Below are 22,282 nucleotides of genomic sequence, written 5' to 3' on the forward strand. Positions count from 1 at the left end.
AAACACGGATGGATCCCTGAGATATTAGGAATGCGACAATGCATAAGTCTATCGATCTTACTACGAGTCGTCGTCATACAGTATCTAATGGGATGATCGTTCTGAGAGAAAATATTCTTATTTTGTTTGCCGCTGTATCTGGGCTCAGCCGGCCCTTTGCCTTTGCGCAACTCTTCCTTTACGCAGCAACCCCCCTCTCATCTCTTTCAACCAGCGCCCCGACCCCCAGGCCCCTCCCAACCTTGACCTTCCTAAGATCCTTCTTCTCCTCCTTTTCCTCATCACCCTTCTTTCCCGCACTGCCCACCTCGTCCCCCTCATCCCCCGCCTCCTTCTCCCCATCCTCGCCATCATCCCCGTCCCTCAATCGCAAATCACTCAGCTCCATCCGCATACTATACGCATCCTCACCATCCGCATAGTACTTTGCCTCCACCTTATCCACCGTGAAGCCCAGGGTATCACGGTACAAGTGCAGTGCGGCAGTATTGGACATGCGCACGTGCAGAGACACATAGTGCGCGGAAAACGTCTCGGCCATGGCCCGCTGGCTCTGCCGCATCAGCTTCTCCGCCAGTCCTAGACGCCGGTGCGTGCGCATGACGGACAGCGAGGTGATGTGCCCGTGTTGCACGCCGTCGCTCGGCTCCTCCTCCATTTTGGCGAGCACGTAGCCGACGATCTTGGGCGGGTCGTACGGCGATTTGGGCGGGTGCGAGACCTTGGGACATCATGTTAGTGGGTAGTTCCGTATACAGGAGCTCTAGACTCAATATTTGTGATTAATGAGAAGTGCCATGTTGGTATCTGGGATACGCTTGATGTTTGACTTGGGGGAGCACGTGAGCGCGAAGTGAAGCGCACTTACGTCGACGGCGACATAGCTTAATTGCGGCCAGCTCATTGCATGATAGAGGTAGTATTTGCAGAAGTAGTTTTCGGGCAGATTGGTGATGTTTGCTTGTTGTACGTGCGGGATATCAGATGGTCTCAGCACGCGGATATCCATGATGTGAGCTGTGCGAATAAAGTTTTTGCGGTACTTTTGCAGATGAACTCCAGTGTTGGGTTCTTGCTCTTTCTGATTTGATAGATCTGACAGGAATTGGTGATAGGATCGCTACAGGTCGATTACGGGAACGGAGTCGAACGGGATGTATGATTTGCGCTTGAGATTGAACATGGATCTTGGAATTTCGAGCTTGTCGGGAGAGTTGTGGCTGAAGTGTGGCACTAATCATAAATTCTTCCTCGGATGTGGCGGTGCACAGCGTCCCAAGACGGCTAGTCTTCTGTTTACGCCTTACATTCTTCGACATTGATGATCTTGCATAAAGTCAATTGTAGCATCAGTCAATCTCAGGAACTGTAGTCCTAACGTCTTCGCTTCCTCACGCCAATTGACCATGGAGATAGAAAGGTAAAATTGCATAACGACATGCACGTCTAGGATAGAGCCGCGGCAATCACAGATTGATAATCGATGACGAGTATTGTTCTCGAACTCACCCGCTATGAAGAGGGACTACATATGAGTATAGGATAGTAAAATTTCAATAATTGCTCAAAAGGCTGCCACCACCAACGACTTTAGTCGACGAGTTCCGCTGTCCTGGAGACCGTTCACCCAAGGATAATGTGCGGTCTTAGAATCCTTCGTCTGGCTTGTGATGTTCACTACGATATTGAAGCCTAATCTAGAAGGTTAGTAGAGTGTAGAAGAATACTAGAAAGAGAAATGAGGAGCACTAAAGTGTAGAAATCCAACTACGTGAATATTGGTCTCATACCTTTGAGCTTTGTTCTTGATACCCAGCATCTAGTTATCATAGAGAGTTGTTACGACTTGAGCTAAGTCTATTGAGCTATTCGTAGTGTTGGACTACGAACGAATGCTACACTTAGTACATGATACTTGTATGCTGATTCGTTTCCAGACTGATGTAGGTGATACAAATTTGAATTCAGGTTACAGACCTAGTCGGTCGGTCGCAGCATGCGGAACCCCCTCGTATATCAAGACGTGAAGGCTTGTCCTCTGGATCACCTGAGGATGTCAAGTTGTTCTCAAGGACTCTTGTCTAGCGCGAGACCGACCAGTGTTCACCCTTTTCCGCGACCTTTGCAAGGGTATCATACTCGACTGGCATGATCTACAGCATAGGCTATTTAGTCTATTACATTTCGCCCTTTTAAAATCGAGCAACCATTGTAAGGCTTGTTCAGTAATGTTATCTCATGACGATCTGTAACGAGTTGCATAGCTTAGCTGTGACCATGAACTTGGAAAGTATTGGCTAAAAAAGCCGGGAACCACCTATGCTTCAATTTGTTCTAACCTCAGAATCGTCTCAAGCCCCTTTAGGGCAGTGCTTACAAGGCAGTGCGGGACAATGCACGGATTTGCGCATGCTAGCGATTGTCATCAGGGCTCTACATATCATTCTCGTTTTTTTGTCGACCGCGCTCTCTCAGGCGCGAGGGCACCGAGCCGACGATAATTGGGGGTCGTTGGAAATTTGGGGAACCTGTTCGACATTCCTTCGCGTAACCTCCAGGCAGCCACTTAACGACCAATTGACGTGTACGCTGACGTCCAACATGGGATGAGGATGACGCGTCCAAACTTGGAAAAGAGACCAGCGTTCAAATGTATCGTTGAAGCAACCAGTTCGTATTAATGCTACTTAAAAGGACGCGATTTACTGCTCGGTAACTGTTTGGTTACTTTAGTGAACCTCTCCAGTCGCTTACCTTGTGTCACGGTACACAGCTACGTGAAGCTGTGTAACAGGAGCCTTTTCAATCATGTATCCCTCGGATGTCTGGTCAGTAGTCTCAGATATTTCATACGCCATACTCACAGCTAATAATCATGTCGCAGCCCTATCTATGCGGTAAGCTCACATCCTGGACACACGTGAACTCTGCGGTTGCTCATTAGATATCGTTCAGTCGTTCTTCAGTAACATGGGATGCGCTTTTGCCATCGTTTTCAGTGTTTTAGGAGCCGCGTACGGTACGGCGAAGTCAGGTGTCGGCATTTGCGCGTCTGGCGTGCTGCATCCAGATCAGATAGTAAGGAGTAAGAGACAGTCCATTTCTAGATGAAGGCGCTAGAGCTTGCGTCCATGTCGTGTTTCCAGGTTGATCGGAATACTAACAGCTCGGCAGACTCTGTTCCAGTCATCATGGCAGGCATTCTCTCGATCTACGGGCTAGTTGTAGCTGTTCTCATCGGTAACGCCCTCAAGCCTGAGACACATATCTTCACTGGCTTTGCACACCTTGGCGCTGGTATCGCAGTTGGACTATGTGGACTTGGGGCAGGCTTTGCTATCGGTATCACTGGTGATGCGGGTGTACGAAGTACATGCCAGCAACCAAGGATGTTCGTGGGCATGATGCTCATCCAGATTTTTGCCGAAGTCCTAGGTATGATCAACGAGAGGTGTGTGACCATATGCTGAAGAACTTGAGAACAGGTCTATACGGCATGATTATCGCGCTGCTGATGGTGGCGAGTACAGCGAATGTAAATTGCAATACAGCTGCGGATCTGCGATTGTAGGCCATGCGTCGGATCCAGACTGCGATTGTAAGTCAGACTGCGAGACGATCATGGTCGTACGAGGGCCGAGATGTTCTACGATAACGTCGAGAAGACTGATCTGATAGAGAAATAATCTAAGCAGTTATAAACGTGGAGGAGTGTTGAGCCGATCGGTCAGAGGTGGTGGATGGCTGAGCCGGTCAGTTGTCCGGCACACTATCTAACAAGCTAAATTATGATGCAATCGGAGGGGCACGATCAACCACTGAAGGATCTCGGTCGTTTTCGGTCGAGAGGATTGACGTATTCGAATTACCCCGCCAGTAGGCTTGCTGTGGGTGATATTGAGGAATTTATATCAACCTGGTAGCCGGGATCGAATACAAGTCAATGGGTTAGCTATCTTTAAGACCCTGCAACATTAGAAAGCGCTTTGTCAATAAGGCATTACGATGGCTTCGCAACCCATAGTCGCATTTGACTACGGTATGAGTCTTTGTATGTTGTGAAGGAGACTTGCGTTGCTGATCTCGACTGATAGATTTCTCTCCATATGGACAGAAGATTCGCAGTGCGCTTGCGGCCTCCAATGTAGCCTTTTTGCGCGCCGATGTCCCTCCTGTTCTACCGAGACCAACTTTGGAGAAACTGGGCATCACCTATCGTAGAATCCCGGTGCTTGCTATCGGCAAAGACGTATATTGTGATTCATCCTTGATCATCGATACGATCCAGAAGACCTTCAAAGCGCTTCCCAGTCACCCAGCTGACAAGGCCTTTGAAACCTTTGGAAGTGCTGGTCTGTTTGGAAGCGCATTGAACGTCATTCCAACAGCGGCTCTGACGCCCGAATTCCTCAAGGACCGTGAGACCATCTTCCCAGATTTAGCACGTCCAGACTACGCCGAACTCAGGCCAAGTGGTCTTGCAGAGATTCGAGAACAATTTCAGATCATCGAATCTCAATTTCTTGCAGCTTCAGGGGGGGCTTTCATTGGTGGGAACAGAATCTCGCTCGCAGATGTCCACGTCGGGTTCGTCGTAAAATGGCTGTTCGGCAACCTTGAACTCAGCAAAGAGGTAGGATTCGGGGCTGCAGAGTTTCCGTTGATTCATCAGTGGCTCGACAGTTGGCCAAAGTGGACCTATACGGATATCTCTGCTGAGCAGGCGATTGAGACGATTACCAAGGCTGAGTACAGCGCCAAGGACAGTGGAGTGAACGAGAATGACTACATTCAGATTCCCCCTGGGACGAAGGTTACAATCGAGAATTCGGATACGAAGGCTGGTGCGCATCTTCAAGTCGGTAGATTGGTTGGACTGAACGACTTGGAGACCGTGATCGAGCTGGAGAATACTGTTAGGGTTCACTTTCCACGTAGAGGTTATTATGTGAAGAGAGCATAGACATGTGAGATTTGACAGCTCTGAGTATAGTCCAAGCAATATGATGCCAAAAGTCATTGGAAACAACATGTGCTCTGGTGGTGAAGAACAGAAAGGAGAAAACATTACGCGCGACGCGTTGATTGTACCCGACTAGGATTTTGCTCTTATCCGCTTTCGGAACCGTCTACATTATTGCTTGTCTAGGACGTAAGTAATTCTACTGCTCCAAATATTATAATATATCTCTTCTATTTAAAGTATTACAAAATATATATCTTGCAATATCTATATTATGGCTAGTTTGAATGCAGAAATCATAGTTTGACATCTTGAATACTAAGAGTGATGGGTCTTAGGTATTAATGAAGAGATCTAATCCATGGATCTATGAGCTACGTTACCTCACCCCGCATCAAGGGGCCATTAGTTAAAATACAACTGGCATGCATGGATGCAGAGCGTTGTCATGTACAGGGTATGACTGCACGCCGAGATAACGGGACGGTATGTTGGATGTGCCACGTCCTCAGGCAAATGTAATGACAATGGAACCCACATGTGTACGTCCCCAGTTTCGCCGTATTCTTCGTACTCTTTTCTGCACTCGTTTGTATCATACAGTTCGTCATATCACGAATCATGACTGGCCAGCCAGTCCCTACTCCTCTTAGAGAGAAGAAACCCATACTATGCATCGATGACATCAAGAAAGTTGCCGACAAGAAACTCTCAGAGATCGTCAGAGGTCCGTATTACCCTCCTCCATAAGTCAAATACCAATTCACTTGACTCACTTGACTCACCTCTTCCCAGAGTTTTATAATTCAGGTTCCCGCGAGCAAGTCACTGTCCACGAGAATACTTCTGCATATCGAAAATACCGCCTGCGCCCACGCGTCCTCGTCGACGTCTCCCACGCGGATCCTAGCACCATACTTTGGAACCGCTCGATCACCTTTCCATTATGCATCTCACCTGCCGGCCTCCAGGCCATGGCACATCCAGATGGTGAGCTGGCCACCACCCGCGCCTGTGCTGCGCGCGGCATCAACATGGCCGTGTCCTCCTTCGCAAACTACAGTGTAGAAGACATCCGCGCCGCCAGCTCAGACATCGGCCCGATTGACCACGCAATGCAGCTGTACACGCTGCGCGACAGAGATTTGCAGCTGCGCATGATAAAGCGCGCTGAGGCCGCGGGCTGCAAGGCCATCTTCCTGACCGCAGACAGCGCAGTACTAGGCATGCGGTATCATGAGCACCGATACGACTTCCGCAGTCCTGCAGGGCTGGAGTATCCGAATATTGAAATCACGAGCTCGGAGATGCGCCGGACCACGCATGAGGGAGCGGCCACTGGGATGACGTCGGACGCGCATTCGTGGGTGCGGGAGGTGCCGTGGCTGAGGAGTGTATGTGGAATGGAGGTTTGGATCAAGGGCGTGTTGACAGCAGAGGATGTTGAGCTAGCGGCTGAGTATGGGTGTGATGGAGTGGTAGTAAGCAACCATGGAGGCAGGCAGCTCGATGGGGTTGTGGCGACGATCGACGCGTTACCGGAGTGTGTGAAGGCAGCGAGGGGGAGGTTGAGAGTACATGTTGACGGAGGAATCAGGACTGGGGCGGATGTCTTTAAGGCGTTGGCATTAGGCGCAGAGTGTTGTTGGATTGGAAGACCGGTGATATGGGCACTTGCGGTGAGTTTCGTGGGAAGTTGTAGGCCTGATTGCTAACATCTTGCAGTATGATGGCGAAGCTGGCGTTAAGAAAATGCTTGACCTGCTGTACGCAGAGTTCAAGGCGTGTATGCAATTAACTGGCTGCAATAGTATTGCGGATATTACGACAGCGTCTCTAGGAATCGTTAGAAGTGACGGGCCCATTGCACGCCTGTAGAACGTTGGCAGTATATAGGCATAGCATTGCAGATTTTCACCTCACCAGAGTGTTTCCAGAGCTCTATACCTCTGCGTTCTAGCATATAGGTAGACTTTTAGATATCACTTTCCTCTATCCTTGTGCCTGCCGCACCCAATAGTAGATCGGGACCCCTTGGTTATGCTGTTATGCCACCGGGCGAGTATTGTCGCAACAGTCTGAACGTGGTAGATCAATTCATGAATGGGCGAGATTGAGGAGGGACACTTTGTCCCTCTGAACCGATATGTAGTACTGATTTTCGCTTTAGCCATCAAAACAACTATTTTCACTTAGTAGTTTCCGTTAATGCTCGCGTTGAAATCGTACCCAGTTCGATACAATGTAAAGGATGATTCGATAGGAAAGAATAACCTGGACCAACTAGAATTCTTAACACAGTGTTATATGACAAAAGCAGTCGAGGTTCGCTCCGACGAAAATGACGGACGAAGTGACCTTGGAGAACGGAGCGTATGATCGCTAATATTCAGGATATCATTCGCATCGAAGTTCGCTGTTGGATCTTTGACCTCTTGATTGGATGACTTCTTCTCTCTTCTGGTCCACTTGGTAAAATTGACTACTGCTCGAGTTTCTTAAGACAACTCGCAATTCACCGGTCATGGTCTCGCGGAATTAATAAAAATCGATATAATCATATGTGACTTCAATAGCCTTGTTCTGTAGATGATGGAAGTCATATGAACTTCGACCAAATTTGGTGGATCTTCTCTCTATAGCCTTCCATTAACCATAGGATAAGTACTGTTTTCTCGAAACGTGGTATCTTTTATACGTCTACGAATATATATCTATCTGTTAAAAGATGAACCGTAGGCAGTTTATGGTTCCGCTCGTTATAGTATTCGGTCCTTGCAGCTTCAAAAAGTAACACAACGGTGTGCAAACCCAATTGGACAATAAATTACACAAACAAAGACAAAATCACAGAAGCGATCATGGATACAGTCACCTGGAGTCAAACTTAGGGCACTTTGCGTTGGAGATGCGTTGGTGACTACTTCGCCCTGCACTGCTAATTGTAACTGATATTTGGAGTGTTTGGGTTACTTATGGAGGGTCTGGCTTGAGATGTGAAACTTAGACAGAAGCAGTCGATATTCGCTGTACGTGTAGGCATAAGACTATCTCCTATCAAGATAAAGCGATTAGAAGTACACATGTACCGACCACTAGGCTCGAAGTAAAGTCTTCATTACTATGAAGCACAGCTTTTAGGTCTAATTATTTGTCCGTCATGCGTGAAAAGGGGTCGTTTGATCAAGCACAACTCATTACGTACTGCATGTCATCGCTTGCTAAGCTGAACAATCAGTCTAGTTACACATATATATCTCCTATACATCGGTCAACGACTCAACGTTGCAACATCTGAACCTTTCTACACGGTCACCAGCTCAACGAGCTCCCACAGTCGCATCCAAAGTTTCCGCCACCCTCTCCTCTATCTTTACAAAGCATCTCTTCTCTACCGATCGTTGACTTGAGTGAGCATGCCTCGCCAAAGTCTTCACAAAAGCGGTATGACAAAGGACAGCACACGCAAGCGCAAGCTGTCCGACACAGCTCTTTCTACAACTCCTGATATCACCTCTGACAAGCATGGAGCTTCCCAGCTCTCTGTTACCAAACCTAAAGCGCGTGCGGCTGCTCATACCTTCGAATATGATCCATCGTCTGCGTCAAAGTTAGCAGCTAGGCCAACGTTGCGAAAGAGACCACGTCATGGTACAGGCCAAAGAATCTCTGAGCAAAAGGCAAATGAACCATCCCTACCGCTTCGCATGAAGGGCAGGAGGTTATTTTCCCATGTGGAGATACCAGCCCATTTGCCGGGTCCAGCATCAGGGTCCATAATCTTTCCCAAAAGACCACGACCACTCGTCAAGTCAATAAGAGAGTCCTCACCATTTCATTCGAACCGTAAAGAGGTGTCTTCTCTCTCACCATTACATGTATCAAGAACATCATCCTTCGATGGCAAATCCGCTAGCGCCTCTGAAAGTTCAGAGTCGAGTCCAGGGCGTCTGAATACCCTGATAAGTCAAGATAAACCCGATACAACAGCATTGCTCACTTCGCTAATCTCTTCCGGCCCTGCTCAATTGCACGACCACATCATGGAACAGTTCAACAGATACTCAGACGAAGTGCTAAGCAAGTACAACACTCCAATGTTACACATAGTGGAGGAATTGATGAAGGTCAAAGTGGCACAACTGATGGTCAAACTTGAGATGGAGAGGCGCAAGCAGGAAGCGGGTCTAGAGGACGAGTAGAAAGTTGTTGGGGAGGATTCAAGTTCACCGTCATTAAGTGATCTCTGTAGTCGATTATAGCTTATCTAGGCACGTTGGTTCAATCAATATTGAGACTTTCATTGATATTGATATTTTGAAGATCTCGCGAAATAGTAATAATGATCCTGGTAACAAGTGCTTCAGTTGAAAGTAAGTGAACAAGAATCCTAAGCAAGGTATAAACAGAACGCGGGTATCTGTGAACAAATTATTAGTCTGGCCAGTGAATAGTGATTTCACCGTCCTGACTCACCTACACACACCTGATACCTCTCAGGAGCTAAACCACTCTAAGTTCAACTTTGATTGCGTATAGAAACCTTTCATATAAGCTGGCCTACTCTCAGTTCCACCCATTTGCAATAAACAACACCTTCTATCTACTACCTTCTGATTGCTTCCCCATTGCTACCACCTACTAGGGTGATGAACCAAGACATTAAGCAGCCTGTTACCCACGATCAGAAGCCTCTCCAAGTCCTCTAAATCTCTATACGACCTTACCAGCAAGCTTTTTTACTTCCCACAACACGACTACTTCTACCATGCTCCCAAGACTTCGACTACCTCACACGATGAAACCTTCTGATTCTAGATTTTCCTACACCCCAGGCTTCTCATCCCACCTCGCGGCTTTCTATGAGCAGAACTCCAATACCAACTCGAGACCCCCTTCGATTAAGGCTTCCTCGTCCATGAATCACATGTCTAGCAGTGCGAGAGCTCCCACTCCTTCGACCCTGTCAAATATGAACGCCCCAAGCCTCTGCACCTGCGGAAATCATCCCAACCATTCACAAGATTGCGCTTTGAAGGTACTCGGGGCATACAAGCTGGACACGCTCAAAATGCTCTATGAGCTTACCAAGTTCGATGGAGACCAGGGGCTTTGGGGGTCGTCAGAGTTCAATAACCGTCTGATCGGGCTGGAGATCCTTCGCCGCTACATGCTTTGAGGCTAAGCACTTGGGTAACATGTATGTGAGGCGGCTGAAAGGTCTGTGGAGAGACGATCACCATACTATGGGATAGATCATAGAAATACCGAGGCATTAGCTACATTGGACATTGGGAAATTCTCGCAGTGAGATAAGAACAAAAGATCATGACTTTAATGAAAGGGTGCGATGTGGCACATTCATCTTCCTGAATTCATGCAAGTGTCTAATGTCAAGCATACCTGTAGCGTGATTATAATAACACAGCGCGCCCCTGAATTTTTCTGAAGTGTAAAATCACAAATCATTGAATCTCTGTCTGCAGAAGGTGTAGATTGCATGTATAAGAGCCATAGATAAGACTTCATCAGTGTATACATAGGTAAATTCTTATGTGTGTTGAATTTCTAGACTACTTACCCTAGGATTCACATTCTGGAAGCTATCATTACTTTGCTCACTGACTTTGAATTTCCAGCTCTGAATCTCTTCGCTTCGCTAGATAACTCAATGATCTCAATACTTGCCATAGCTTCTAGTGGTCTACGACTAATCATCTCTGATAGACTATAACCCGGTTCTAAGTTATCATCCAATGCATGGAGCGGGGAAAGTAGAATTTCGGACGACCTCCAGCATAAATTACTTGGGAAATTTGAGATTACAACTATGACGACTGGGTTGCTCCTTTGGCCTAGCATATATATGCGTGGCGAAATTCCACAGGCACGTCGATTAAGACTTCTCAGAGCGTAATTTTTTGATTATCAATACCTCGATGTCGATTCCTCTCTACATTAGACTTAGGAACACTAATAAGACATCGGCAATCCCATAACCTCTTTGTCATCATGAACCATGAGATTTCTACTCGAGAGCTAGTGCCACATGGTATACAACAAATTAGCCGCTGACTTCACAAACAGTGAAGTTCTGTTCTTGAACCATGTACAAAATCTTGGCAGCTATCGATCATCCTGACTGACACTGGGTAAAATATGATGAGGGCGTTTGTATCTGTATATACCTTGTCAATGAAAAATCGGCTTTTGACTGACGGCCCCTTGCTAAGGATCCCGACATGTATTCACCTTACCAGTGGGTGCCAGTTCGACACCAACGCCGCAGGAGCTGTGTACCAGATTGAAAAAGACGAGGACCAGGACAATGGCATGGGGCGATCAAGTGAAGATCTGAGATGAACGGACTCACTCGCGTTTAGTCTGTATCCCTGCACCGTGGCTGTCCAATTAACGGGACTTGACTGGTAAGATGCAAGCTTGGATCTCGTAAATTCTACCTGGCACACTGCTTGTGTTTGCGGGAGAGGACGAATTAGGAGCGTGACAACTTACCTTACACTGCACACGGCCGCCAGGTTCCTGTTCCATTGAAGTGAAGTCTTTGGCATGTTCGGCGACCCAGCACTCAGTCCTCACTTAATTGCCTAGGCGAAGCTCATAGAATGCTAAAGATCTACTTCGCCATCTCCGTCTAAGTCTCAACTCTTCCCACTGTCCGTCAAGCTCCTCCATTCTTCTTCCGTACCGTGACCTTCTATGCTCGTAGGTCATCTATACCTTTACTACGCAAGTCTGTCCTATACAATACATAGAGCTTTTCACCTCCGGCCCTAAAACTGTCAAGTCACGATGCCGAATCTCGCTAGGTAAATATGACTAAACTGCAAAGGGCAATGAAGCTAATTGCGATATGCAGACATTGGGCAGAAAGTCCACTAGTTGAATTGCGAACTGCTTTTGGTTGGGTGTACCATATACATGAGGATCTCCTCGCAGGAGTGGGGCCCACATTCCAGGCTTTGCTTGAATCACAAGACGCCATGCCCATTAAGCAGATAAACATCGGGTTTCACGGAGGACGAGCGGTTGAGCACCTCATCAGCTATGCCGTCAAGCGCCATTCATATCAACAGCAAGGCATTGACGTAGCCGATTGGTATTTCGATTGGTGTCACACAATCAGAAATGGCGCGGCAGGTATGGATGTGAGAGCATTTGCTGAAGAGACGCTGGAACTCTGGTCATTCTCGCAAGAGTGGCGCCTTGAGATCATCCAAGGCCACATGCTCAAAGCATTCAGAGCACTCAAACAGACACATCTCGGCCGCGGAAATGATGTGAGCCCGCCGATGCTCACATTAGAAATCGTATTACGAATGAACTCTAGCTACACCAAGCTATACGAATTCTTCCGCGATTGGTTAGCGACTGGAGACTTTAAGAATTTCATGGGACACCACGACATCTGTGAAATTGACCGCGAGATGCTGTGGAGTGCCCTCCACATTGCGGCGAACAAATAACCTATGCTCAGGACAGAGTATTTCATGGCAGGCCACCCGAAGCAGAGGAGCTCTCCCACTAGACCTCCTGAAAGTCGTCATCAAAGATACTACAACAATGACGTAAGATTCCTTCGCCGACAAAGCCTATACTCACATTCGGTAACCTTTATATTGTATTTTGTATATTGCATTCCCCAACCACTCAAGCGACGTCGATTCCATCACATCATACCCTTAAATCACAGTAAATCTAGCCCAAGGTACATCACTCACAGCACACACCCACCCCCGCCAACTAATACCTTCCGCACCGCTCCCCAATCACATCATTGCGTTGCCTTGAATCTGTATATCTAGATAATTTCTTTCTGGTCGTTTATCAGGGCTTCATTGCTTGGTTTATCATGACTTTGTTTATCATTACTTGGTTTATCATTACTTGGTTTATCACTTCTTGCTCCATCACTGCTTGGTTTCACATGGTTTCTTACTTTCTCTTGGGACACAATAGGCGTTGGGATATTGGACTGGCTTGTCATGGCCTGGTCCGAAATCTTGCACTAGATTGTCATAGCATAGCCTAAATCCAATAGTCCCTTTTTCTATCCAATGCTATATACAACATTCAAATCTGTTTTCTCTGCACTGCGATACTTGCCCTACCTTCAATTCTGCCTTCGATCCTGCCTTCCGTCCTTCTATCCGTCCTTCTATCCGTCCTTTTATCTCTCCTACCTTCCGTACACACTTCCCTCCTTGCAAGAATATCTAGCTCAGCTCAACGACCTCTAGGAACACGTTGCTTGGTGGTATCTCTACTTTCTTGACTGTGATTCCTTTCTGAGTGTCATCACTTTCTAAATGGAACGGGTGTACCGAGCGCCCTCACTTTGCAACTATAACGAGTGCTTCTGGTTACTAATTGTTCTTATTCCCTGGCTGTACTATACTCCACCATACCTTCCATCCAGATCAGACTATACTGACCCCGTCCAGCCATATATGTACATGTCATTTGAAGAGTCATCGAAGGGATGACTGGAGCGCTTCTTCATTTTCTCCCTACCATCTTCTTCCTATACCCCATCCACATCCATAATAGCGCGCCTGCATACCATGACCCCCTTGATACAGCGCCAATTCATGAGTGTAAGTCGCAGATGCGACTAGAGAGATAGGTACAGGTAGGTGGGCAGACACCGACAGAAATGCAGACAGACAGGGGTAGTCACGACCAGAGCCGCAGACGATAGACGACAGACGCGCCTGACAGACGGATACAGAGAAACATACAACATCGCAGTCAACTACAAACAAGAGATGCCAGACCCCAGATCCAAACAGACACACAAACACATAAACATAAACATAAAATTAAGATATTCGTTATACACACACATATGTAGATCGAGACGCTCAGTCACGACTAGAGTCTCAGTCACGACCATAAACCTACACACCGCCACGCAATACTCACTCACGATCACTACACCCAAGCATCCCACTACATCCACAACCCCACTCCACCCAAACCAACAAAATCCCAGAAAATATGGTCCTTCTCACCAGCCCTCTTCAGAGCAGCCATCCAAAACAGCGCGACTCCAAGCTATCGCCAGAGCAGAGCAGAGCAGAGCAGAGCAGAGCAGAACAGCAGAGGCAAAAGTGTGAGATATACCAGCAGGAAGAGGCGTGTTTTGAATTTGAAGCAGGGGAGATATGTATGTGTGATATGATTTGATAGATAGATGGATGAGTGGATGGATAGGTCAACGCATAGATACATAGATAGAAAAACGAGTGTATGTGTACGTGAGCGTGTGTGTATCCTGAGGCCGGTGCTATGGTTGACGGAGCTATAGAGCGGCGGTCATGAGGGCGGATGCGTACAGGGGAGATGGCAATCTCAGTGCGGAGAAGAAGGTGGCAAGAGGAGAAGATCACTGAGATGAGAGGGTGGCAGAGAGAATATCCCTGAGAGGCGATCTATCGCAGAGAAGGACGAGACAGCCTGGGGGTGGTGCCGGAGGAGGGGAGCGGGGAGGGGGGGGGAAGGGGGGGCTAATACGAGAGACTCCGGAGCACAACTGCAGATTAGATGAGGACAAAGATGAGAGGCCATCTGGATCTGGGAGAAGTCAGATGAGGCAAACACCGAAATCCTGATGCATCCTCTCGGCGCAAAGAAAGCAGAATAACGACAAAGGGGCACTTAGGTCTTCCGAAGCCGCAAAGGCGCCGCCGGATTTGTTCCGTGAAACAGAACTTGCTCACGGGGTGACAAGGATGGTTCGGCATGTGAGTCGAAAAATAAGGCAAGTGTTTTCGCGGGCTCGTTTGCTTTTGTGCATGCATGCATCGGCTCTCCTGGAGCATACGAAGATAGAGCGGAATGGAAGGGGGTGGGTGAATGCGAACTGGTCGATGTTGTAGAGTGTCCGAAATCAGAATGATCCTAGAGTGAGAGAGAGAAAGGGAGCGAGAGAGATGCGTACATGTTCCGCATTCTTCGTTTTAGGAAAAGTCATGATGCGGACAGTAGAGAAAGAGAGATATGTCGACTCGGAACAAATGCGAGCTTCAGTCCCCTGGCCCCTAGCCATGATGCCTAGTGGACCTCCTACCTCTCCAATACTTGTTTCCTACCTTACAAACCCATCGCTCATCCGTATACATCTCGAGGCGTCTACGGTCCATAGTATTGGAGGCCTTGGCTAGCTACAGGAGGAGGTAATTTCTCTCCTATTTGCAAGACGCCACACCGCCATATTTCCATCCGACCAAAAGTCGTAATGAGGTCTCAAGCCGACATACGCAAATTTCTCTGCTTTTGCAGCCACGTGAAACGTGAAATCCCAATCTGTTGCAGAGCGATACCCGTATCCGACGTTCATCACGCCACATCGCACCATCAGCTCCATAACCACCGAAATAGTTTGGTATATTCCCTTTATTAACAATAAACTGACCTCTACTAACGTCCATGCGTCTCGTAATCTCCACCGGCAGTAGTAACGAACACACACCTACCTCTTCGGAGTCTAAAGTCGGCGAAACTGCGCCAGGTCACTCGCTCTTAACGCCTCCACCGAGACCACCATATGCCGGAGCCCCCACTTGTAACTCTCGACCGTTTTTGTACTCTTGTACTCCTGTATTCTTGTACTCAACATCTTAAGCACACGTTCCCGTCCGAGCGCATGAACGTATTCCAGACGTCTTGCACCGCACAAAATTCGGACTCGCGCCGTTCTCAGGCGCAAGATTTGCTTGCTTGCCGTTGAGAATACAAAATCGATGACGCGTGTGAGTAAGCATGGCGAGAATGATGCGGCAGTACGGCTCGGTACAGAGAAGCAGGAAATGGGCAAAGTCTGCCTTGGGCCAGGACCTTACTGGTAGAAACTGGTTTGCAGCTTGCAGGAACCTGGAGTAAGTCTAGTATGGGTGGCGAGCAGGACGTCGTGCATTGCGAGACCGCGATGGTTAGTTAGATGACACGCATGAGCTGGTCTCGCCGGGACAGCACGCGAGTGTTGCCAGGGGCGCATACTACAGGCAAGCACAAACAACGGCCAGTAGTGCGGGGCGCAGGTCGGTGGCTGCAAAATATGTCTGGGCAACGAGTGTTCGACTATATTGAGCACGGCGCAGCTAGATATGGACCAGGGCGACGTTTGTGTGCGATAAGCGTGCAGAAAGTCGGTGCAATGCGGTGCGCGGCGACCCTGTGATGCATTAGGCCATCTAGTGACATATTACCTGGTTTCCTGCTCATAGAAGCTATATCAGAGCCAGTCCCTCCCCTTGGTCTCGCCTTATTCTCCCCCGCCCCCTCATGGTTATGTGTGCGACAGTCGTCTGGGGATTGTATGCGTAGCGAACCTATCAGCTCGCTAGGATGGCGTAACACGTCTGAAGTTTCTGCTCATAGTCAGACCACAATGCCAAAGGTTCAATGAGTTATGGCGACTGAGGCCCACACGTACTCCACTTGCGTTCACACGCACGCGACGTGTACAACTTGTGTGTACGTGAGCAATGGTACCCAACAGAGCATGAAATGCCGACAACGGTTGAGGCGACGTTACGCAGTCTGACAAAGTAATGTACAGAATTGCCGTTGTATTCTCGGACTGACAATTCCCGCTAGGATCACGGGCCGGAGCAGTCATACATATCACGCATCCATGTTGGAACAAGGACGTGTGAGGCCGTATGACGGAAGCACTACATGGAGTGAAACTTGCATTGCGATGCTGGAGCGGACATGCACTCCGCACGAACAGGTCTAACCGGTTGTCGTGTGCGCAACATGGCTTGGACGCGGTGTTACCGTGGCGTAGCCGAGTTAGATATCAGTCAGCGTCGAGATGAGGCGGTTAGCGAAGTGGCGAGAGGGAGAGAATAAGATATTGATGGTTGATGAAGTGAGGGATTGTCAACATGAGCAGACATACTAGAGAACTATTGAACCTCATCTTGTCTGTGAAAAAATTAGCTTCACGAGATTGAACTCTCTATGCTAGGGGTAAATTGAGTCATGAATCGATGTCACGGCCCGGGAATGTCATGCCGCTATTGTAAACAAATGGTCGCTTCGAGGCCAGTGTGCACCTTCAGAATTTGATGATGCTATCGCGTGCATTCTTGATGTCACTGTGCATTGTCAGCTCATGTCATACTCGAGTTACTCATACTGTGAAATCTGAGCCGTACGTCTGAGACATAGAACGCTGGTAGGGTCGGAACAAGCTGCCTAATACGGTCATTTGCAACTAAATAGCTGCGTCCGCATCCGCATCCGCTAGAATCCCCATCAGCACGTGGCAAACGCAGTCAGCACACGTGCAATTTCTTACTATCGGATGGTCAGGCCAGCATCAGCATGTCCTATGTGCCACCGCTATAACGACCATTGTTGGGACCAAGGGGGAGCAACCCACTTATTTGGAATTTGCAATGCCGTCTAGTTATTCCAGTGATTGTGATGGGCCTAAAGGTTACAGTATTGGCGCCAATAAGAGCTGCGGGATTTGATCTCAAGGGAATGCATGGGCACATATCTTCCCTGTGCTGCCACGGGCGGGACCATCCGTTCTCCGGATACCTTGTCTTTTAGTTTCTCACGTGGCAATAAGGAGTAGAAGCTAGATATACAGTGACCATAATAATACTACTACCCTGACAAAGACAATGCCAATGACAATGCCAATGAGGCCTCCAAATCTGTAAAAGTGAAGACGGTGAGAAAACATCTGCGGAAACGCAGCGACTTCGTACGTGCGTAAGGGCGTAAAGACAGTACCACTACTGTTGCAGTTTGTAGGCGTTACTACACAATGAAGCCGCGTCCACGTACGGTATTCTAGCAGAATTGAGCTGAAATGCCGGTGATACTTAGCACGCCTTCTTCTTACAGTAGATCCTGAATCGCAGCCAAGAAGCTAGTAATTGACTCGAGGTCGTTATTGTCATTGTTGCTGTTCATAGAGCACAGGGACGCTGGTGGCTCCCATCGGCGTGGATATCTGGCCGGAAGGAGGCTGCTCGGTCATAACACACGGACCTCTACGCCACGCGACAGAGGACGAGAACGGAAACGCTGAGCGACGCATCGATCTTCCATATTCGACTCGTATTCAGGATCAAATGAAGTAACGATATTATCGTATTAACCATGTGCTTCTGGGAGATGGCGCATCTGAGTAGAGGCAATACCATTATGTGTTTGCGGCTTGATCGATCTGGAACATGTCAATCTATGGCTTCTGGAACGGTGGAGGGTCTTGGTCATCTAGACGAATACAGCTGGAAGGATTCGCGCTTGGGTTTGAGCTTGAGCCGCAACGCAGGTCCAATGTAGTCTTGTTTCGGGAAAGGCTCAAAATGTGACCACGCGACAGAGTCCTCAGTCAGGCTTCGGCAACAGATCGCTCGCCATTCATCAGAATGCCCGTCGGAACAAACATTTAGCGCAAACATGCGGTATGGAGAGCGGTTGGTACCGCTGAAAGAGGTCCCAGGGGCGCCATTTCAGAAATTGCCAAGCCAATTTTAGAGTGCCAAGCACCAACAGATGCAGAGAATTCAAGCCTTGCACAGAAGCAGGAACAAGCGTGTTGGACGCTTTGATAGAAGAGACCCACTTTGCCAATGTACTTCTTTGGATGTTGCCGTCATGTTGTTGAAAGCTTAAGTTGAGATTTGAGTCAGAGCATATGGATAGGGAGCGGTGTCGTGCATTGTCCCATCAACTGTCTGGGCGCGACCCGAGGCGAGCGAAACCGACGTGAAGGCTGCACGCCGTTGATGATGGAGATAGAGATGCAGATGGAGATGGCGATACAGAGGCTGAGATTGAGTCGCGGGTACTGATGATAAGTTCACCATCATAAATTAGAAGGGTTTTGCGACACTCCAATTCCCTCCCTGGCTCACGTAGCACCATGGCAACACGTGGAAATTGGACGCTTGGGCATGACCAACACGGGCCTGGAGCGCGATGCCACGTGTGGGCGGCTCGACGAGTCCTATGTACGAGTAAGGCGCATGGGAGACCCTAGTTTGCACATCCATTACGGACAGCATTGTGTGATTCTGGTGACCGGACTTCAACGGACGCATAGGCATCTGCTCCTGCAGTCTGCGGTGAAACAATCATGGATATTTGTTGCCGTCTGATGGTCGTCGGGCCGTCTTCGTGCAGCCAAGACTGCAGTGCATTCAAACAAGAGGAGCAACCTGGTAGCGATGAGCGATGATGGGTGCTGGTGGATGAGCGATGAGGAATGGGTGCGAATGATTCTGGGTGGTCAAGTGGAGTGAGGGATCCATTCCGATCATCATACCCTTCCGTTTCGACGTACAGCTCGGTCAGGGGCAGCCGTTTGAAAGGCATGTCTTCGTAGAAAAAACAATGTTGTACATAACTATATCCTGTAGGCGAGCGATGGGCGGAGGGCGAAAAGCAAAGAGCGAAGAGCAAAGAGCAATGGGTAGCGGCAGCCGAATCGAGTCGCGATCCGCAGCCCACTAACCAGCGGGTGGCCGTAGGCCACGTGTGAATCCCTTACATCCATCGCCACACGACGCTGGCGCCCCATTGCTCACAGCGTCACAATTCAGACTAATACTCCAGGACTGGTCCCCGTCCTCGTTTGTCCTGGTCAAAGCCCATGTTCAACGTTTGGTTGGGATTTCAATTGTTTCTTTTTGCTGCTAGCTTGCCATGACCGAAATATAAAGCTGGACCAGTATATGAACTGGCCTTGGCTTTCTATCTGGCAGAGCATGGCGCCACGGTCGTACCTTGCCAAGTTGGGTATTCTTCGGCTTACGTCAACTCCATGTGTGTGTGGGCTGATAATTGTCGCAGCAGATCGCTACCGGTGCATGGTAGGTCTTACGAGGAGGGGGGGAGGGGGAGGACGAGACCATTGCGAACGGTCCATGGCTGTGGGCCAAGTTGCACTAAGACGATCCACTGCATAGCAGCGACAGTAGTGACCAACGCATCAACGGCATGCGGTGTGATGGATGCCTCCTTGTCCCGTCATCGTTTCATTGGACCAGCTTGTACTGTAGCGAGCACATTCGGTACCGACACTGGTCCATCTCGTGCGATTGGCGACTCTTACGCATCGTGTTGCTACCTGATGGGATGCTGAAGAGACAGTGAGCCAATGTCGAAAGACTGCAGCACTGCAAAGTCTCGAGTATGGAAGGCGGAAGCACAGCGACGCTAGAAAAGTCTAGTGTGGCAGATGTCTGGTCATCTCGGCAACGACCAAGTCCTAATGCTCTTGTCCGGACTGAAATGTACGTTTGAGAAAGTCTTGGGAACTGTTTGCAGGCCGAAACAGCCGCGGTGCGCCAGCAACGTCGAATTGCGATTAAGAAATGGCTTGGAAATAAAGTTCAATTAACTCTGTAGCCGGCAAGGCTGGTGGGGCTCCTTGAACACAAATAGATTCTGGCCAGAATTCTACGCAGATGCCATACTCTAGAACACGTGCCGCGAAGCCATTCTCCAGGATCGAACGTGGTTCACAATATAGAGTTTAAGCCACGGTCGTCAATACTTCTGTCAGGCTTCGGGATCATTGGCATTCTCAAAAAAAAAAAAAGGACATGAAGTTGTCGAATAATTTGGCGGCGAACATCGTGCCGTTATCCGACGTACGTGAAAGTTGTACAAAACCTCATGATCTTTATACTTTTTGCTACAGGCGATGGCTTCGACCGCGCAAAACGTGGCCGTGCCGAAGACGCTTCTGGCCCGCTGTCTCCCCTGTTCCCGCATCGACATCTCTTCCTCTGTCTCTCTCTTTCCCTCTCCTGAAACCTCGCATTGTTGGCCACGTGGCGAGGACGCCATGGCTACTTTGGCTATATGCAAGTCAGATTGACTTATTTCGTGAATGGTCCTGCAGTGTGCTTGCCCAGAGCAAAGCTCTAGTTACGTGCGTAGCAGCTTCACCCTGGCAAAATCAATTGCACATATATTCAGTGTCGTTTTACAAGACCTACTATCACGCATCATCTGGAAAGCAAGAAAAGCATGTTCCGAACGAGAATATAGGCAAAAGATGGTCCACCCAAGATGAAGAAGCAGGCTTCAAGCTTCATATCAAGTGCCGATGTACCCACTCGTGGGGCGTGTGCTGCAGCGGAACTAAAGCCGGCATCTAACCCTGACGAATTCAACTGATTGATCATTGTTATGAAGCCTGCAAGAGACTGTTGTTCCTTCACGAAACAAGCTGCCAGATGGTCGTACGAAAGGAGGCCCGATTAATTGCCGAGGCTTTTTCGTACAACAGTGTAGCTAGGCTGTAAAGGAGGCTTCTCGGGTTTTCCAAGCTCATGTTAAGGTATATATGCATCTTTCATCGTTTCGTAGGTTCGTCGATGATCGGCCGGCCACGTTCAGTGACGATCTGGCGGCAAGATATGGCAAGCGTGGACAGTGGGTCTTCGCACATGGCGGCGTGAAAGGCGATTCAAGGGCCTCTGGCTCATGGTGAGAATGAGATGGCGCCAGGTGCAGGCAGAACATCCATAGCAGCGATGATTCGTGAACTGTGATTCGTGAGGGCGGACTTCGCATTCGTGAAGGGCCGAGAGAGGTGGGGCGAGCGGCTGGAATAGATTATGGTAGATTATGGTCGATTACACTAGTAAAGGGTGAACTGTGAGCGCCAGTCAGAATCAGAGATTTGGAGTGTCGAGTCGAGTGTCAGAGAACGAGAACGGGCAGTGGGTAGGGTAGGTAAGTGAGCACGCACTCACTCCGGCCACCGACCGCTGCTAGGCTGCCCTCTCCTCCCCTCCCCTCCCTTCCCCCAGCTCACAGGAGCGGGCGATTCTCCTTGGCCCAATAAGACCCCCTCTCAAGGCCCCCCCCCTTGATCGCACGTCTCTTCCCCCAGTGCCTGCCGTTGTCGCGTGGAAGTGCAGCGTATGTAGCGTGGCCGCCTGCCGAAGACATGTGCCACAGGTTCACTGGACTTGCTGAAGATGCACAGTAATTACACTGCTTTTGGTGCTGCTACAATCACGCCTTGACTCTTTGGCTCGATGTCTGACACCCTAGACATGATCTGCGGGCTTGTGAGAGCTGTGAGGACTGTTCGTGGCATGAGGAGCGACGATGCTGCTGCTGTTGTACGCCAGCTCTTCTGCCCAGAGCCGTAGTGGCTTTGGCGTGTGTTTCAGCGTCGGCTTCTCTGGGACGGCACCAAGAACCACAAAGCGTCACCTTAGTAGGTTTGGTAGGCTGTGGCTTCGCGGCGCTTTCCGCCGCCCCCACCATGTTCTTGGACAAATGCAGCGATAGGGAGGCTCT

At 48.9% G+C, this 22,282-nt stretch overlaps 8 protein-coding genes across 8 annotated transcripts; 6 read left to right on the plus strand and 2 right to left on the minus strand.

The window, feature by feature from the left end:
- Window positions 1-56: 56 nt before the first annotated feature.
- EJ05DRAFT_474775 (uncharacterized protein) lies at window positions 57-966 on the minus strand. The gene is made up of 2 exons (XM_033743671.1): window positions 774-966; window positions 57-721 (listed from the first exon to the last, which is right to left on the minus strand). Exon 2 carries the CDS (start codon window positions 656-658, stop codon window positions 179-181), a length of 480 nt encoding a protein of 159 aa, XP_033602162.1. The 5' UTR covers window positions 659-721; window positions 774-966; the 3' UTR covers window positions 57-178.
- A 1,743-nt stretch (window positions 967-2,709) lies between these two features.
- On the plus strand, window positions 2,710-3,788 carry EJ05DRAFT_307252 (vacuolar ATP synthase proteolipid subunit). The gene is made up of 5 exons (XM_033740659.1): window positions 2,710-2,828; window positions 2,885-2,897; window positions 2,956-3,085; window positions 3,175-3,435; window positions 3,486-3,788. The coding sequence occupies exons 1-5, from the start codon at window positions 2,809-2,811 to the stop codon at window positions 3,569-3,571; spliced, it is 510 nt and encodes a 169-aa protein (XP_033602163.1). The 5' UTR covers window positions 2,710-2,808; the 3' UTR covers window positions 3,572-3,788.
- A 135-nt stretch (window positions 3,789-3,923) lies between these two features.
- EJ05DRAFT_474778 (uncharacterized protein) lies at window positions 3,924-5,130 on the plus strand. Its single transcript, XM_033743672.1, has 2 exons — window positions 3,924-4,039; window positions 4,095-5,130. Exons 1-2 carry the CDS (start codon window positions 4,006-4,008, stop codon window positions 4,961-4,963), a joined length of 903 nt encoding a protein of 300 aa, XP_033602164.1. The 5' UTR covers window positions 3,924-4,005; the 3' UTR covers window positions 4,964-5,130.
- A 311-nt stretch (window positions 5,131-5,441) lies between these two features.
- EJ05DRAFT_509430 ((S)-2-hydroxy-acid oxidase) lies at window positions 5,442-6,955 on the plus strand. The gene is made up of 3 exons (XM_033748096.1): window positions 5,442-5,690; window positions 5,759-6,642; window positions 6,689-6,955. Exons 1-3 carry the CDS (start codon window positions 5,585-5,587, stop codon window positions 6,839-6,841), a joined length of 1,143 nt encoding a protein of 380 aa, XP_033602165.1. The 5' UTR covers window positions 5,442-5,584; the 3' UTR covers window positions 6,842-6,955.
- A 1,424-nt stretch (window positions 6,956-8,379) lies between these two features.
- Window positions 8,380-9,165, plus strand: EJ05DRAFT_526448 (uncharacterized protein; the record flags this gene model as incomplete). The annotated part of the gene is made up of 1 exon (XM_033748867.1): window positions 8,380-9,165. The coding sequence occupies one exon, from the start codon at window positions 8,380-8,382 to the stop codon at window positions 9,163-9,165; it is 786 nt and encodes a 261-aa protein (XP_033602166.1).
- Window positions 9,166-11,693: 2,528 nt separating this feature from the next.
- Window positions 11,694-12,450, plus strand: EJ05DRAFT_526449 (uncharacterized protein; the record flags this gene model as incomplete). The annotated part of the gene is made up of 2 exons (XM_033748868.1): window positions 11,694-11,793; window positions 11,844-12,450. The coding sequence occupies exons 1-2, from the start codon at window positions 11,777-11,779 to the stop codon at window positions 12,448-12,450; spliced, it is 624 nt and encodes a 207-aa protein (XP_033602167.1). The 5' UTR covers window positions 11,694-11,776.
- A 6,381-nt stretch (window positions 12,451-18,831) lies between these two features.
- On the minus strand, window positions 18,832-19,333 carry EJ05DRAFT_498920 (uncharacterized protein; the record flags this gene model as incomplete). The annotated part of the gene is made up of 2 exons (XM_033746751.1): window positions 18,832-18,965; window positions 19,015-19,333. The coding sequence occupies 2 exons, from the start codon at window positions 19,331-19,333 to the stop codon at window positions 18,832-18,834; spliced, it is 453 nt and encodes a 150-aa protein (XP_033602168.1).
- A 1,000-nt stretch (window positions 19,334-20,333) lies between these two features.
- Window positions 20,334-21,212, plus strand: EJ05DRAFT_307289 (uncharacterized protein). Its single transcript, XM_033740660.1, has one exon. It carries the CDS (start codon window positions 20,566-20,568, stop codon window positions 21,124-21,126), a length of 561 nt encoding a protein of 186 aa, XP_033602169.1. The 5' UTR covers window positions 20,334-20,565; the 3' UTR covers window positions 21,127-21,212.
- Window positions 21,213-22,282: the final 1,070 nt, after the last annotated feature.

Source organism: Pseudovirgaria hyperparasitica (assembly GCF_010093815.1).
Source record: "Pseudovirgaria hyperparasitica strain CBS 121739 unplaced genomic scaffold EJ05scaffold_5, whole genome shotgun sequence".
Classification (NCBI taxonomy): domain Eukaryota; kingdom Fungi; phylum Ascomycota; class Dothideomycetes; order Acrospermales; family Acrospermaceae; genus Pseudovirgaria; species Pseudovirgaria hyperparasitica.

Coding starts and splice junctions, on each gene's coding strand:
- EJ05DRAFT_509430 (XM_033748096.1), top strand. CDS start 5,585: ATGACTGGCCAGCCAGTCCCTACTCCTCTTAGAGAGAAGAAACCCATA. Junction 5,691..5,758: donor ACTCTCAGAGATCGTCAGAG/GTCCGTATTACC, acceptor ACCTCTTCCCAG/AGTTTTATAATTCAGGTTCC. Junction 6,643..6,688: donor CGGTGATATGGGCACTTGCG/GTGAGTTTCGTG, acceptor AACATCTTGCAG/TATGATGGCGAAGCTGGCGT.
- EJ05DRAFT_307252 (XM_033740659.1), top strand. CDS start 2,809: ATGTATCCCTCGGATGTCTG. Junction 3,086..3,174: donor TCCAGATCAGATAGTAAGGA/GTAAGAGACAGT, acceptor ACAGCTCGGCAG/ACTCTGTTCCAGTCATCATG. Junction 3,436..3,485: donor GATTTTTGCCGAAGTCCTAG/GTATGATCAACG, acceptor ACTTGAGAACAG/GTCTATACGGCATGATTATC.
- EJ05DRAFT_474775 (XM_033743671.1), bottom strand. CDS start 658: ATGGAGGAGGAGCCGAGCGACGGCGTGCAACACGGGCACATCACCTCG.
- EJ05DRAFT_307289 (XM_033740660.1), top strand. CDS start 20,566: ATGAAGTTGTCGAATAATTTGGCGGCGAACATCGTGCCGTTATCCGAC.
- EJ05DRAFT_474778 (XM_033743672.1), top strand. CDS start 4,006: ATGGCTTCGCAACCCATAGTCGCATTTGACTACG. Junction 4,040..4,094: donor CATAGTCGCATTTGACTACG/GTATGAGTCTTT, acceptor CTCGACTGATAG/ATTTCTCTCCATATGGACAG.